A 17,237-nucleotide genomic window follows, 5' to 3' on the forward strand; every position below is an offset into this window, starting at 1 on the left:
AACTTAATTCTATATGCTGAAAATTGGCATTTTAAGCTTGCCCCAGACTGTTACAAATAAAACTATGTCCAACTTTAGGTTAGCACTTCACTATTTTTGGCCAGAGGCCAATTATATACTATCTTTAACAGTGAATTCTGAAAGATTTTATGGGACTTTCTTCAGAAGAAACAGAGATAGAAGAAAAGTCTAACCCCCCCCTCCCAAGTGCAACAAAATGTACTCTTGCCTTGCCTACTGCTTAGTTTTTTAAACAAAAATAAAGGAAAATCACACAAGTCAATATGCTCTAATCCATGCATCCTTTATTCCATTACAACCACTGTGTTGCATTTAAGCAACAGTACACAAAGTGGCAACCAACCCCAATCAAATTTTACAACAATCTGAGGCTTGCTTACAGTACATTTAAGGCCTTTAAATCTGGGGAGAAAAAAAAACGCATACGACAACAACAAAAAAAATCCCAAACCCCAACCTATGAGTAGTGTAACATTTTTAAATGTCTTGCATTTCTGATGCATATTCTGTGCCATTCCAGTGTCAAAAATCAAATGACTTCTAAACTAAGATTAGTTTAGTGAAACTTTTAATTACATAAATTCATCAAAACATAAATGTATAATTTATTTTTTGTCTTGGAAACATTATAAAAATTTTAATAGCAAAATAACAGGGATAAAAACATATTAACAAAATGTATTCAATCATTTATAAACAAATTTTGCAGTTTGTTGTTGTGACTAGACTTAAATGAAAATTACCAATTAAGAATCTATGCACAATGTAAATTCAAATATGTACAATCCTTTTAAAAAGTCTACAAGGAATGCTTTACAGAAGGAACGTCTGCTATGGCTCTTTGTCAGACCAATCAGACAATTTGAATATTAAAACTGTTTGCTAGTAATAAATTTACACTTTAAAAAAACATTTAGTTTCATTATTTTTTCTTTAAGAATATTCCAGTTATATTTATATAGTTACAGTTGATAAAATCTGTTGGTAATAACTCCGTTATGTATTTCTTATATTTTAGGAAAAAGGGAGTTTTTGAATGGTTTTGCTTGGGAAAAAGATCAATACATTAATAAGAATTATTGAGAGAGAAAATTTCATCCTGATAAGCGTTCCAGTTACAATACCACAGCTAAAAAATTCACAAATTAAACACTACTCCCTTAGATCAAAGCCAAGAATCCATTAAGGAGAAGCTGTAGAGAAAGCAGTGTTCCAAATACTGAGAACACTAGATGAAAAAAAAAAGTCTTGCATGAAAGAATCATAAATGATCAGACATAAGAGAAAACTGATCTTGGTATATTTCACACGGCACTAGAAAAGTGTCCCCATGTTCAGCTATCATTTCCACTTTCTCCAAGGTAATGAAGCTGAAAAGTTACAGCTGTTTATCACATTATGTGCATTAGTAGGCAGATTTCCATATACAAAAGACTGAAAATTCATCAGATATTTGATTAGAATACCCTAAAGATTGGGCACTTCTTCATAGTAATGAAGCCATTACAGCTATCCAATTAAAGCGTGTGCAAAAACAGATAATTCTTCCATTCACAGTAAATGAGGTAAAATCAAGTATCCTTCTTCAGGAATTGGGGAGTTCATGAGAGATGAACTGTTTTAGTCTTTCCAGATATTGTGCATAAAGCTCTATGTCATTATGCCCTGCCCCTTCTACCCAGAGAGGTTCTACTGCTCGGGGGCATCGCTCATACATTGCCAGACCATGAGAAAAATCGATTACCTCATCCTCTGTACCATGAATTACCAAAACTGGAGAGGTTACTTTAGATATCTTGTCAATGCTGTAAAAAAGAGAGGAAAAACGAAATTAGCTATACACATATAGAAAACATTTTATTTTTTATTGGCAATGGAATTGACATACACCCAAAAGAAATTTCATTTCTTTTTGAAAGCTTCTAAAAGTTGCCAGAAAAATAAAGTTGGAAAGTGACATCTTGGGTTTATTGATACCTGTGTTAATGCAATTTGGTACAAAGTAGTAAGATTGCTTTTTATATATAGATAACTTATACATTTAAATAAATATTGTAATCATTCAATTATTTCAACAATATTGCCTCCAAAACCCACCAAAAACAAACAAAAACAATTTCAGACTTCCTTCTTTGGCACCACCTTTAGGGTTAGGTTATAAACAACAGAAGAAAATTATTGCCTGATATAGTAGTTAGACTTCATTTTAGAAGCTCTGAATATATTGACAATTCAATCTAACTTATTTATCAGACTTGGCTCCAAATGATTTTAGGCTGTTTCCAAAAGTCAAATCCAACCCCTAAAGATGAGAACTTGCCTCTGCTGAGACAATTCAGAAGAATAAAATACATACATTAAAAAATTCTCAAAAGAAGTGTTCCAAAAATGATGAGGAATGTTTATGTCATTGAATTAAATGTACAGATTCCCAATAGGGCTTTTTTACTTTTACTTTATAGGGGACACTATTTACAAAACTAGTCTTATTAAATCACACTTTATATAAATCAAGAAAAGGGAATAATTCCCCAATTTTCCTTCCTTTGTATCATGTGGAAGGAGAAAATTCATTACAGTCTACTTTTTTCATCTTTGGTCTTTCTAAAGCTATCCAAAAGGATGTTAATTGGAATCATCTGGAATTACTTACTATGAAAATGTTTACTAGAAAGTGGTTTGATGACCTACATGAACTGATGTGGAGTGACATAAGCAGGACCAGGAAAACATTATACACAGTAACTGAAATATTGTGGGACGATCAAATGTAAATTACTTTATTACTAACAACAATGCAATGATCCAGGACAATTCTGAGAAACTTATGAGAAAGAACGCCATCCACCTCTAGACAAAGAACTGTGGGAGTAGAAATCCAGAGAAAACATATGATTTATCACTTGTTTATATAGGTATATGATTTGGGATTTGGGTTTTGAAAAGATTACTCAATTACAAAATGAATAATATGGAAATAGATTTTGAGTGATTATATATATATATATATATATATATATATATATATATATATATATATATATATATAACCCAGTGGAATTACTTGTCAACTCTTGAGGGGGGAAGGAAGAGGGGAGGGAAACAACATTAATCATGTAACCACAAAAAAATATTTTAAAATAAATGTTTTTTTAAAAAGTGGTCTGATATGTTCTAAAGACCTACAAAACTATATGATATCCTTTAGCAACTACCCAGAGCAAATTGGCCACTTTTTCCAAGTAGTATTTTGAGAAATCATAAAAAGCTGCTACAGTCCACTAATCTCCACCAGTTATATTGCCATACAAAAACCAAATGTGCCTTAGATTTATATGTATAATTAGCAAATAGGTTTGAAAAAATTTATTTCTATTTTTAGAATTCTCCATTCAGTTCTAGAAATGTTAAGTGTTGGATCAAATCTATTCATTTCAGAAAGTACTGATTGACAGAGAAATGCAAATCAAAACAACTCTGAGGTACCACCTCACACCTAGCAGATTGGCTAACATGACAGCAAAGGAAAGTAATGAATGCTGAAGGGAATGTGGCAAAGTTGGGACAGTAATTAATTGCTGGTGGAGCTGTGAATTGATCCAACCATTCTGGAGGGCAATTTGGAACTATGCCCAAAGGGCGCTAAAAGACGGTCTGCCCTTTGACCCAGCCATAGCACTGCTGGGTTTGTACCCCAAAGAGATAATAAGGAAAAAGACTTGTACAAGAATATTCATAGCTGCACTCTTTGTGGTGGCCAAAAATTAGGAAATGAGGGGATGCCCTTCAATTGGGGAATGGCTGAACAAATTGTGGTATATGTTGGTGATGGAATACTATTGTGCTAAAAGGAATAATAAAGTGGAGGAATTCCATGGAGACTGGAACAACCTCCAGGAAGTGATGCAGAGTGAGAGGAGCAGAACCAGGAGAACATTGTACACATAGACTGATACACTGTGGTACAATCAAATGTAATGGACTTCTCCATTAGGGGTAATGCAATGATCCTGAACAACTCGGAGGAAACTATGAGAAAAACCACTATCCACATCCAGAGGGAACACTGTGGGAGTAAAAACACTGAAGAAAAACAACTGCTTCAATACATGGGTTGAAGGCATATTGTTGGGGATGTAGCCTCTAAATGAACATCCTAGTGTAAACAACAACATGGAAATAGGTTCTGATCAAGGACAACAGTAATACCCAATGAAATTGCGTGTTGGCTGCGGGGAAGAGTGGGTAACTAAAAAAATGATCTTCCAATGTTCTAATAACTCATCTCATAATAATAGTAAGTGATGTGTCAGTTTTATTAAAAAACACCAGCTACACAGTAGTGTAAAATTCTAGGGATTTCGGCTCATTTTTAAACATGGTAACTTGACATATCTATCTCAATTATTAAATAATCTTAGAATAATGCTGCTTTAACATTGAAAATGTCTAAACTATATTTAAACCATTAAAATATATCTCTCTCAATCTAGCCAGAGAACATATTGTAGTTTTGAGCTATATGGAAAGCAACTCAACAATTAAGAAAACAGTTTGGTGCCTTAAATTTTAAGATTAATTTATTCATTTCTTTTTTGCTTCCATTAGTTAACAGTGAGAAGACAGCATGGAATTTATTTACTTTGATACAGGATACAGGTCTGTAGCAGTCCTGTAGTTTAAGCTCTATTCTAGGAAAGCCAATGAGTGAGATAATACATAGTGTCAGAAGCTCTCTGAAATATAACATGATTGGGATCGCTTGGTGTCAAGGATATTTCTGGATAGTAAAGGTACACATTGGATCAGGGATTCTGGATGAGATGGGAGGTAAAAAATCTACTAGTCAACAATTCTGATTTTTAAAAGTAGGAAGAAATTGAAAATAACAGTTAAAAAAAGGTTTGAGGAAATATTAATTACAATACTAGCAAATTTCAATTATATAGTATGCAGCTGTTTATCAAGCAAACAATTCTGCAAGGCAAGCAATGACAAGATTATTATGCCTATTTTAAGAAAGGACTGAGTTTTGAAGAGGTAAAGTTGCTTACTTCAGGTCAAATAGTGGCTAAAGGAGAATTTTAAAATTATGTCTTCCAATAATGATTCCTATTACCAATGTGGTCATTATTTCACTTAACATTAAATATTTGTTGGTTAGTATTATTAGTATATGCTTTATGAATCATACCTACCTTGGAAAAGCATCAAAGCAGTATGTTTTCCTGGTGTCCGGAAAAGCCACTCGTAAACCAGACATCAAAGGGGAATGGAGAATTACAGCTGCACATTCATATCGAGATGCCAAGTCTACTGTAGGGACAGTTCCAATACTTTGACCATACAGGATAATGTTCTCTGGACTTACACCATACCTGAAATATTTTTTAAAGTTTAAGTTAATGGTAGAAGAACAAAACACCCTATACCCCCACCAAATTCAGACACAATCACTTATGCCCACAAATCCCATATCAAATTTACAAGATCAATTCACAAGACCCTATTAGCCTATTCCCTAGCCATCTTCAGGGGATAACCCACTACTTTTCAGTTCTGAAAACTATTATTAAATCAACTCTGACACTATTCATGGAAAGGGAGAACTAATCTCCTCCCTTTATAGGCACACTCATCATCTCTACAACTTTCTGAATCAAAGTTTCTCTCTGAACACCATTAACTCATGGGTGTTGTCTGCCTTGTCTTTTACATTGGTATCTCCAACAATTGACACTGTTTGATAAGTACTTAATAGTTTTAAAAACTCAATTTAATCAACAACTAAAGTTTATGATATTCAAAAACATGGTAAAAACACAAGTTTTTAGTTTTGCTTCAATTAAAATAGACAATCTTAAATATAGTACAAAATCAGGGACAATGTATTTTTAAGACCCTTTCAACAAAAAAGAAGCATTACATTTTCTATTCATCTCTCTCTTATGGTTTTTTAAAATAGCAATTAACACATTTTAGCTCAAATAAAATAAAATAATACAAATCTAAAATACTGCTTTTCAATAAAATACTAATATAACAAATCAGATTAAATAAAAGTGATATAGATGCTTTTTGAAAATAGCCACGTCTCCCTTGACAAATCCAGATCCTTCACCTCTGTGTATGTGCTTGTTCACTCAAATTATAATTGCTTTGAAAGGGACAATGCCTTTTACCACCTTCACACCACCAATATAAATGCTAAGTGAATAGTGTTTAACCAATAATTACATTGATTGGCCAAATCAGTTAAGACACAGGGAATACCGATGTCTACCCCAGAACTGTAGGAAACAATAGGTTCTCTTTAAATTACTGAAAAAAAAAACAAAAAACAAATGGGATGGGGGTGATGGGCAGGGCGAACCAATCTTTGTAAATGGGAAGCAATGTTATGTACTTATATCCTTAAATCCTGGAGACAGTGTGTTGGGCAGCCTATGCTGTGAACTGTGGAGGTTGGGTTTCTTTCTAACAGTAATACTATATACAGGAATGGAAAGAGACCATATTCCTGAGAAAGCATAAAATTAGTAGCCAATATGAAAGATTTGAGACTTTACCAATCTAAGTCAGTTAAGTTTTTCCTTCATTCTCTACCATTGAGAAGAAACTATTATAATCATTTAGCATTTGCAAGGCAATTTTTCACTTTTCAGCTTGATCATCTAATGTCATCACCCTTTGTGAAATTTTCTTTCTCTTGTTCTTCAAAATTACTGAATGTCAGAGCTGAAAGACTGTGTAATCTTCATTTTACAAATGAATACTGAGGTCCAAAAGGGTGAAATAATTTCTCCAAAGTCACATAACCAACGGTTATAATATTTAAACTTTTCTAACTGAACCAATGCTAATAGAAGAGGTTTTTTGAGTGATATATTAGAAAACTCCTGGGGGAAAAAAAAAACTACTAAAATCCAACTTAAAATGCTTTTACCTTGCCATGTATAATAAATGTTTTCTGTTTTTATATAGCTAGCTTAAATGTAAATTTTTAGATGAAATGCCCCTGTATGTAATGTAGTAAAGGGGAAGAGAAGTCTGACCTCTATTTTAAGAAGATTTTCCTCAGTATTATTTCTAAATTAACAGTAGTGTGGTCTACACTACTCCGCAAAATATCTTCCTTGTTAAGACATGAGAATAACTCTAAGAAGCTGGAATGTTTTCTAGATATTGTGCAGATAACTCTATGGAAAACTCAAAAGTTATTTTTAGAAGTAAACAATTTTATGAGGCAGTATCAATAACTACTTCGCAGTTTTGCAGCTTTGCTTTACTTATAATGAACAATTGTTTTACATTGGTAACATAGGTAATTATAATTGCTCAGCAAAAATGATGTCACTAATAAGGTTGAATAATTGGTCACATTACATTTTAGTTTTTCCCCTATGATCAGAGGACAAAGCAAGGAAGACTTTACTCAAAAGCCATATGTACTATCATTTAAATTATCACTGATACCATTTCCAAATATACCCTCATACCTAACACTGACATTGGGTCTTCCTTGTAATAAAATAAAAAGAAACAAACAAAACAGTTAAACAAAATCCATTATTCAATCATATATATACACCTCATTCACCATTGGTCCTCACCTCTTTCATGAAAGGAGGAAGCTACAGCAACTCTTCATCTTTTGTTTGGGGCCAAGATGGCTCATTTTAATTACACAGAATTGGGATTCATTTTATTACTCTCATGATTTACATTATTGTGTCACTTTTTATGTTACTTAGCTAGACCTGCTTATTTTTAGCTCCCCACTCTCCCCCACCAAATCTCCTGAAAAAGTGATGCCAAACACAGATTCTACTTGGCAATGGGAAGGTAAAGGAAAGTAGCCCTAGAAGTTGAGACAAAAAGATGGAAAATTGCAGAGGTGGCTAGAGAGGAAATAATTTTTGTGACAGAGGGAAAGATAATAAAAAGCCTAGATGGACCCCCATATTATGTTAGGGGACCTAGGATGTTTAGTTTTTGCAGTCTATGCCAAGAGTGGAAGGAGGAAAAATCAAATAATGAAGAGGGAAACTAGATTAAAATACTAGAAATATAAAAGAAAGAAAAAGCTAAAAACCAAAAGGGAAAGGCTGAATGTAAACCAACTCTCAAACAGAGAAAGAGAAATTAATAAAAACAAATTAAAAAAAAAACTAAGAGGCCAGAACGCAAAGAACTATTATGCTATAAAGGAAAATTAACCAAAAATCTCTAATGAAAATTAAGTTTGGTGGATTCTCCTGAGATCATGAAACAACAGAAATTTCAGAAGAGTTCAAAAGAGGAAAAATATTTTGTCAGAACTCTCAATACAGAATTAAGGAAGTCAAAAAGATTAGGAAAAATTTAGAAAATATCATGAAGAACAAATGACATATCTGAAACAAAAAGAAATTCAAAATCAAAAGTGGTAGGAAATCTGGCAGGAGATGCAAAAGGCAAAAATGTTAAGAGAATAAGTGAATTCTCTACAAGCTAAAGCAACTGATGACAAGATATGAAGATAACAACGATCCCATATCTACAGGTAGGAATTAATAAAACTGTCCAGAATTTTTTGTATAGAAATAACTAAGCATTGCCATTTAAGAAAAATCCCTTGCTTAAAAATCCAATTAATGGCTTTATTAAATTTTACAATTTCTATAAATTTGGTTGGAAGCAGCCAGAAGAAAGCTCTTTAACTACGAAGGCAGGAAGTAACAAGCACTGAGAACTCATTAAGAGCCAAGACCAGGGAATGAAAAGCACTAAGGAAATAAACATAAGCAAAAAGGGAGTCCTGGTCCTCAGGGAGCTTATGTTCTAACAAAGAAAGACAATACACAAAAGGGACCAGAAAAACCAAGGGGTAGGATAGGGGATTGAAAGGGCAACTGGGTCTCTCCACAAAAAGTAAGTTCCTTTAAGAACTCACCAATGAGAAAAGGGGGAGAACCTTACAGAGGGCTTTTCAAATAAAGCATAGCTGGGTTTCCCAGGGCTTATAGTCCTAGCTTATAGGATGATTCAAGAAGAGAAAGTGGCAGAAGCATGGTTTTTGAAGTCTGGAAGTCAGGAAAAGAGTATAAAAACAAGAAGAGAGAAATAAGGACTAGTCCAGGGCACTCCACATGGAAACTCTAAGAGAAGCTCACTACTGAGAGGGCCTTATAGGAAAGACAATTAGAGGATCATTCAAACCACAAGAAACTGAAGAATAAAATGGAATAAAAAGCTAAGGAACTCAAGCTGGAATCCAAGATAATGTACTCTGTAAAGTTGAGTCAAATTATCAAGAAAAATAGTTGCTCCTCCCAACAAAAGAGGAATTTGAAGCAATCCTATAGAAAAACTTAGAAGTGCACAGAACATTTGACTCATTGACCAGAGAAACATAAGATAACAAAATGTAATTATAAAAAAAACCCAACTAAGTAGTATAAATAGTTCTCTTGTGTTTATAGATAATTTAAAAGACAGAGAAGCTGAAGTAGGAGGAAGGAAATACGCATAAAGATCATTGAGGAGAAAAAGGACCTGATAACCATATAGATCTAAGGGAAATTTAAAGAATCAAAAAAAAAAAAGGTAGAGAAAACTGAATTAGTATTTCCTGTACTAAATCCCATACCTCTCTATAAGAAAACCAATATACTTTGTAGAAAGATTTTTTTTACAAATAGAGAAAGTAGGAGATGTACCTTCAACAGGTGATCAGAGAAAGAAAAATAATTTTCAAGAGTAATAGTTGGGAGGCTCAGTGGATTGAGAGCCAAATCTAGAGATCGGAGATCCTGGGTTCAAATTTGACCTCAGACACTTCTTAGCTGTGTGACCCTGGGCAAGACACCTAACCTCTATTGCCCAGCCCTTATGCCTTGGAACCAATATACAATACTGATTCTAAGATGGATGATATGGATTTTTTTTTAAGTGATGGTTGTGGGGAAATAAGATAAAACATTGAAGTTTTGGCATAAGGTGAATAGAAAGGCTGATCTTGCCTTTGAAGAGAAAAAGAAAGGGAACCTTCAAAGAATCATGGGGAAGAGGGAGATTTATATCTGTTAAGGAAATAACATCTGTTAATGAGTTGTCTGGGGAATATTTGCAAATTAGGAAACAATCTTTCCCCCAAAAAAGGCTGTGCCTTTCATACTGCATACAACTCCAGAACAAGAGATCAATTAATCAATCAATCAACATTTATTAATATTAAGTATCTACTATGTGCCAATCTTTGTGCTAAGTCATAGGGATACAGGAAGAAGCAAAAAAATAGTCTCTGCCCTCAAAAAGCTTACAATCTAATGGGGGGGGGGGCAAAATGCAAACAAATATATTCAAAAGCAAGCTAAATATAGAATAAATAAGAAATAATTAACAGAAGGAAGGCACTAAAATTAAAGGGAGTTGGGAAAGGCTTCCAATAAAAGATAGATTTTAGTTGAGACTTAAAAGGAAGCCAGAGAGTCAGTAGATAGCACTGATAAGGTCAAGCATTCCAAACACAGGAGAGAGCCAGAGAAAATGCTCACAGCTAAGATGGAACAGTTAAGAGGTCAGTGCCACTGAATCAAAGAGTATGTGCTGGATAAGAAAAAGACTGGAAAGGTAGGACAGGGCTAGCTAGGAGCTTTGAATGCAAAACAGAGCTTTGTATTTGCTCCTGGAAGCAATAGGGAGCCACTTGGAGTTTACTGAGTAAGGGAGTGTGAGATGGTTGAGCCTTTGCAATTATTATGTATGAATCCTCAAGAGCATTAAGCAAACAGGAAAGAAGAGAGTACATAAAATTGGAGATTAGATAACCTGAAATAGTGAATGATCATGGTAAGGTCACACTGGACACATGGTGATGCCCACCATATAATACTCTTCCATGTGATATTGTCTACTTCTTAAATGAACCACAGAGGAATAAAAGGGGGAGGAGGAATAGGATTAGATCTATAAATTCAACATTTTAGAAATGGAAAAGAGAAAGATGTTCAAATTTGTTATCCCCAAAATTCTACTCTCTTGAGAGGTATAAAGAGAATAAAGAAGTAGGTCTAGCACCACCATGATGGCAAAGACATAACCTGGCATGCTGGAGGGTGTTGCTCCCCTCCCCCTTTCCACAGTGTCTGAGGACATTTTTTGCATGGTGCGTGGCAGGCCTCTCTGCCCAACAGCCCAATGCAAGCACTTCCTCCCTCCACTCTCTAGAACAGGGGTTCCCAAACTTTTTATACTGGGGGCCAGTTCACTGGCCACTAGAAGGCCGGACTATAAAATATACTACAAACAAATCTGTATACCACTGTCTGGGATAGCTGGCTGTGATGGGCCTGTCAAACCTTGCACAGGCCCATCACTGCCACCACTATACCAGGCAGCAGTATACACAGGGCGGAATCCCCTTCCCCAGATTGCTGCTCACCATGCTGAAGTCTTCCATTGTGCAACCACATAATCCTTTGTGCAGTGCCTTATTCTCATTCAGTTACTCTCAGAACAAGGAGCCATGCAAAGGATTATGTCACCGGAAGTAGTACTGTACATGAGCGATGCCACCCTTTGCAGTGCCGCTACATCCTGTGCTCCTCTCACTGACCACCCTTCCGAAAGTGTGATGGGGGCCGGATAAATGACCTCAGGCATGTGGCCTGCGGGCCATAGTTTGGGGACCCCTGTTCTAGGGAAATGCAGGAGGCTCACAGGCAGCTTGAAGGTGCAGTTTGGGTATGCAATCTAGGTTCATCAATGCCAGCTAGCTGATGAAGTAGAGAATAAAATCTAGAATAGATTAGAAGAGAAAGGAAATAAACTCTTCATAGTCTGGCTCTATCTTACACTCATTTCTCCTACAGGAATATCTTATTTCCTATTTCTGTTCCTTTGTGTCCTTTATACTTAGAAATGTCCTCCCTCTTTACCTCTTGCTCCTCTCAAAATTTGCTCAAGTGCTACTTAACTCCTATAGGAAATCTGTTCTGATTTCCACCAGCTACTAGTGCTATCACTATGAAAACTACTCTGTATTTTATTTTATATCTACATATTGGTCTTTCACCTCTCCTTCCCTTCTTCCCCTTACTCCAAGAGAACACAAGTTTCATAGAGTCTAGCACATAGTAGATGTTTAATAATAAATGCTTGTGGAAGTAGATGATTAGAACAAAGTAAATTAAAATGTCTTGGGATATAACAAATATAGAGGGGCTTTGTGGTAATATTCTGAACCAAAGAAAAGAGAGAGATAAATTAAAAGTTTTAAATCAAAATTAAATTAATTTATTAAATAAATGATTAACTAAAAATAAATTTAATTTAAATTAAAAGTTCACACACAGCAGTTTGTAAAAAGAAGGGGAAGGAAGTGCCTGTGGAAATGAATATTAAGACTCAGTTGTCATATTGAACTTTAAGCAATGTCAGTTGTGATAAAAAGAGGAAGAGAATAAAAACCCATATAAAAGAAAAGAGGAAAATATAAACCTACTATCCACAAACATAACTGAATAAAATTAAACAATCCAAAAGAACAAAAAGGTGACAGAATGGATAAGAAAACAAAATTAAACAATCTGCTGCTTATGAGAAACATGGCATTTACTACTTGTGTGACCTTGGGAAAATCACTCAACATCCTTGGGCTTCAGATTTCCTCAACTGTAAGAAAAGGGATTAAACTTTGGGTTATTCTAATTCTAAATCTATGATGCTATGATCTAAAAATAAAGACATATACAAAATGAAAATGAAAGGCTGGAATGAAATTACTGTCCATGAAGTGAATTCAAAAAAGCAGGATTACAACAGCTTCATTAGCTAAACAAAAATAAAAATTCACAATAAGACAGATACTTTATTAGGTGTAAAAGAACCATAGAAAATGATACACAATATGATACCAAATGTATATACAAATTTCAAGTAAAACAACAGAGAAAGAATCAATTGAATTTTAAAAGCCAGTTGTAGGTGATTTTAGTATTCCTTTCATAAGTCAATAAATATAAAAATACCTAAACAAAAAGATACTAGAATAAACCTAAGTTAGATGCAAAATGTTTTTGGTATTTTCTATAAAAGAATACTAAAGAATATACATATTTCTCAGGTCTCGTATATTTCCCAAAAAACAGATCATGCAAAAAGATAAAAATAAATAAATAAATAGATAAGAAATACCAAACACTTTTTACAGAATTACAACAGTTTCTGAGAGAAGGAAACAGAAGCAAAATATGAAGACATAAAAGACTCAATTACAACCCATATAATGAATAAGAGAAAACACAAATTATAAAAACAAATTAATGACTGAAAAATGATGACAAAAACAGCAAATCTGGGGGAATGAAGCTAAAGCAGTCCTCAGAGTAAAAATATCTCTGAAACCACAGATAAACAAAAAAGAAAGTATTAATGAACTAAGAACACAAAACAAAAACAAAGGACTAAACCCCCAAAGGGACAGAAATTACTAAGAAAATTAAAAGTTGGCTCTCTCAACAGAATAATACAAAAATCAAGAGATCATTAACTATTCTGATCAAAAAGAAAATAAAATTAACAAAAGAGGAATAAGAGGAAATCACAATAGGTGTGAAATAAGAATAATTATAAGAACTAACAAAGTTGATTATTGAGGAAACAAGTTATTGCCTACCAAAAAATTGAAATTAACCAAGTATGGAATCAGTATGTCAGAAGCAACCTCAGCAAATAATTCTGTGATGAGGAAAAGGTGTTATTTTTAAAAGGATGGGACTTGATTATTTAAGAGCATGGTCATCAGGAATTTAATTAATTCCAAAGAGATTTTATTTATAATTTATTTACAAAATGTAGAAAGTGTAAAGAAAGAAATCAGAGAGAAGATATCTAGCCTAAAAACACTAAGTAATTTACTCCTGGCCCCTGGGCAGGGAGAGTTAGTTCTTAACTGGAGGGGCCTTGGCCCTTCGGATGCAGGGAATCTCTCTCAAGAGTATAGGTCTCTCCTGAAGTTAGTCTCTTCTGAATATCCAGCATTTAAGAATCAGCCTTTCACTCACCATGTGTCAGTCTAAAGGAACAGAGTCTCAGGTTCAGTCAGCTGATCCTTCTGCTCCTCTTCACCAGCCTCAACTTGAAAGCATGAAGAATTGAACTCCTTCAGGAAGTTGTCACTCCCTTTTAAAGACATTTTCTTTTGCATCACTTCCTGTGTCTTTCTCTAATTTTACATCTACTAATCACAGTTGATGGTCTGCTATAGGACTGTTCAGAAGGCAGTCAGTTGATTCCGATTCATCACTCACTATCGTACACATGGGTCACAGACCTCCCCTACTCAAGGGTGAATGGGGTGTTTGCACCTTTGCTGATTAAATCTAAAATGGGCAGATCTTCATACTCAACTTTTAAGTAGGGTGTTTATACTTTGGGGGATTAAAATCTAAAAATGGGCCTGGGTTACAATTTAAATCTTCACAATCAGGAGGGAGTTAACTAATTTCATTTTCACAATCAGAGGAGAGTTAAATTTAATCTAACAAGGATTTACAGATGAATTCTATCTACCAGGTGTTTAAAGAGCAATTAATGGATTATACTTCCTAAAGTATTCTCAAAAGTTAAGAAAACATTCTATTCATAAAAAGAAAAGGGGAGAGATAAAGAAAGAGAAATATAACCACTAATGAATCTTGATGCAAAAAACTTCAATAAAATCCTAGCAAAAATATCTAAAATGTTATTGACTAGAACTAAGTTAGAGCTAAAGTAGGGATGCAATGATGGTTCAACATTGAAAAAATCATCAACTACTAATAGTAATTACAAAAACAACCAAGACTATATGATTATGTTAATAGTTACAGGAAAAACATAACTCCCATTATACCAAAATCTCTAAAAATCATGAGTAGAGAAGGGCTATTTAATATTATTTTTTAAATTATCTAAAACCAGAAGCCTATCCTATTTGTAATATGGAAACCTATTAGTTTTTCTAGCACCTACAAGGGAAAAAGCTCCTACTCCCCCCTTATTTCAGTTATAGAAATGCCAGCAATAACATTAAAACAAAAAATTAAAGACATAAATATTGGCAAAGAGGAGACAAGATTACCTCTACTTGAAGATAACATGAAAGTTTACCTAAAAAATTCCAATGAATAAACAAAAAAAAAACTGATGTAATAGTTTCAAAAGCCAGCAGGATACAAGGTAAATCTACAAAAATCATCAGCATTCTAAATGTCAATCATCATGGGAAGGCATTTAAAATACCTACAAAATGCATAAAGTATCTACTAGACAAATTACCAAGATATATTCAAGATTTATTGAGTTATAATTATAAAACATGCTTTTAAAAAAAATCAAGAATATGGGGCAGCTGGGTGGTTGAGTAGTTGAGATAGGAGGTCCTGGTTTCAAATCTGACCTCAGGCACTTCCTAGCTTTGTGACCCTGGACAAGTCACTTAATCCCCACTGCCTAGCCTTTACCACTCTTCTGCCTTAGAATCAACACACAGTATTGTAAGGGTTAAAATAAAAATCAAGAATGAATTAAATAATTGTTGGAAGGATATTCATTGTCATGGTTGGACCAGACCAATTGATTTTAAGCTACTATCCATCCATTTGCAAAGGGGATACTTATTAGCATTAGGCAAAACAATCACAAAATTCATTTGGAGAAATAAAAAGGTCTAGAATCTCAAGTGAAGGACTATGACAGAGGCTGGCACATAAGAAAAGTACCAGGCTGAAGTGTGGAATTGATCACCTCATCGGGGGAGGGGCCCCAGGAGTTTGGAATCTTGAGGAGGAGAAGACTCTGGCTGGGAGAGGAGTTGGTCTCTCAGTCTTCAGAAGCTCTGAAGATAGGTGGAAAAAGACTTTCTCCTGAGGGTTACCCACTTTTCCTGCTGGTGCCTGGAAATCTTTCCCCCCAACATTTCCCAATTGAAAAGACTACTGAAGAGGAAACCTGAAAAAGACATTATAAATCTCTGTCCAACTTTACTTCAGCTCCTGTTACCCTGAGTCTGAACTATGGCCAAGGGGCCAAGCCCAGGGTGAGTCAACTTGACTTTCTCTCAGGGGGTTCAGGCTGCCAAGGCCTGAGTTCCCCCTAAACTCAAGGAGGGAGGGGAAAGGGTTTTAGACAGATACAGGGACCCCCTTTTCCCACCTTCCTTTCCCATTCTTTCCCTGCTAGTTATTCCTTTGTATTACCCCTTTGTATTGCGAAAGAGTTAACATTAAAATAGTTATCTTTTCCCCAAGCTGAGTGTGAGTGAACAGATCAAGGGGAGACCCTTTGGTCTCAAGTAGTGGAGGGGGGCCAAGAGGGACAAGAGCGATTCTGGGAGAGCACCCTTAGCTAAAGAGGGAAGGCAGAAGGGGGAAAATCTTCAAAACCCTCTCCTCTCTCTGAGTCAACCCTAAACATCAACTGTCCTGAACCCAGCTTTGAGAAGGGAGGTTCTCCTCTCTTTCCCCCTCTTTATACTGAAAGATTGAACCCCTCGATTACAACTTAACCACCCCTCAGATAAGGACAAATAACATTTCTAGACCTCAAATTATCCTACAGAAAAATAATCATTTTTTAAAATGTGATGTTAATTTTCAAAAACTGAGAGAGTAATGAAACAGACTAGATAAACAAAAATTAGAAATAATCAATGTGTTCCCAGGACATGGCCCAGCTGATGGCACTTTTTGTCCTGACCTATGATCTGAGCAGTATAGGAAACCTGCACTGAGGAAACTTCCTGTTAATTCATATCAGCAGCTGTTCTTTAGCTACTCAGAATCATAGTTAGCTTTCTTAGAGTTACAGGAGCACCAGGAGTGATTTGCCACGAGTCAGTGAGTCAGGATATGTCAAATGGAATTTGAACCCAGATTTTTCTGACTCTTAAACCTTACCCACAAAGATGTCAAAACCTTCAGCTCGAACACCTGCACAAAGACCTTTCCTAATTTCCCCCTCTATTATCACTATTCTGTTGGAAATTACTTGGTATCTACTTTTCTACCTGATATATCCCACTATTCTGGCAACAGAATGTGAAATCCTTTGACAAAAAGGGCTGTTGCACTTCCTGTGCCTAGCCTGGTATCCTGCACATAGTAATCATTTAATCAATGTTTGCTGGTTTTTGCTATGATCATGCTATTAATGAACTGTGAGTCTGCATGAGAAGAGTGAAAAGAGGTCTA

At 34.9% G+C, this 17,237-nt stretch overlaps 1 protein-coding gene across 1 annotated transcript in view; it reads right to left on the minus strand.

Annotated features, from left to right (window-relative positions):
• Positions 1-283: 283 nt before the first annotated feature.
• The window catches only part of ABHD17C (abhydrolase domain containing 17C, depalmitoylase), a 73,802-nt gene continuing 56,848 nt past the window's right edge, over positions 284-17,237 (minus strand). The window contains exons 2-3 of the mRNA XM_016428139.2: positions 5,220-5,399; positions 284-1,826 (exon numbers count right to left, since the gene is read on the minus strand). Of these exons, the coding sequence (XP_016283625.1) occupies positions 1,607-1,826; positions 5,220-5,399 (400 nt within the window). The 3' untranslated portion in view covers positions 284-1,606. The remainder of the gene's footprint in view (positions 1,827-5,219; positions 5,400-17,237) is intronic.

Source organism: Monodelphis domestica, chromosome 1 (assembly GCF_027887165.1).
Source record: "Monodelphis domestica isolate mMonDom1 chromosome 1, mMonDom1.pri, whole genome shotgun sequence".
NCBI classification, from domain to species: Eukaryota; Metazoa; Chordata; class Mammalia; order Didelphimorphia; family Didelphidae; genus Monodelphis; species Monodelphis domestica.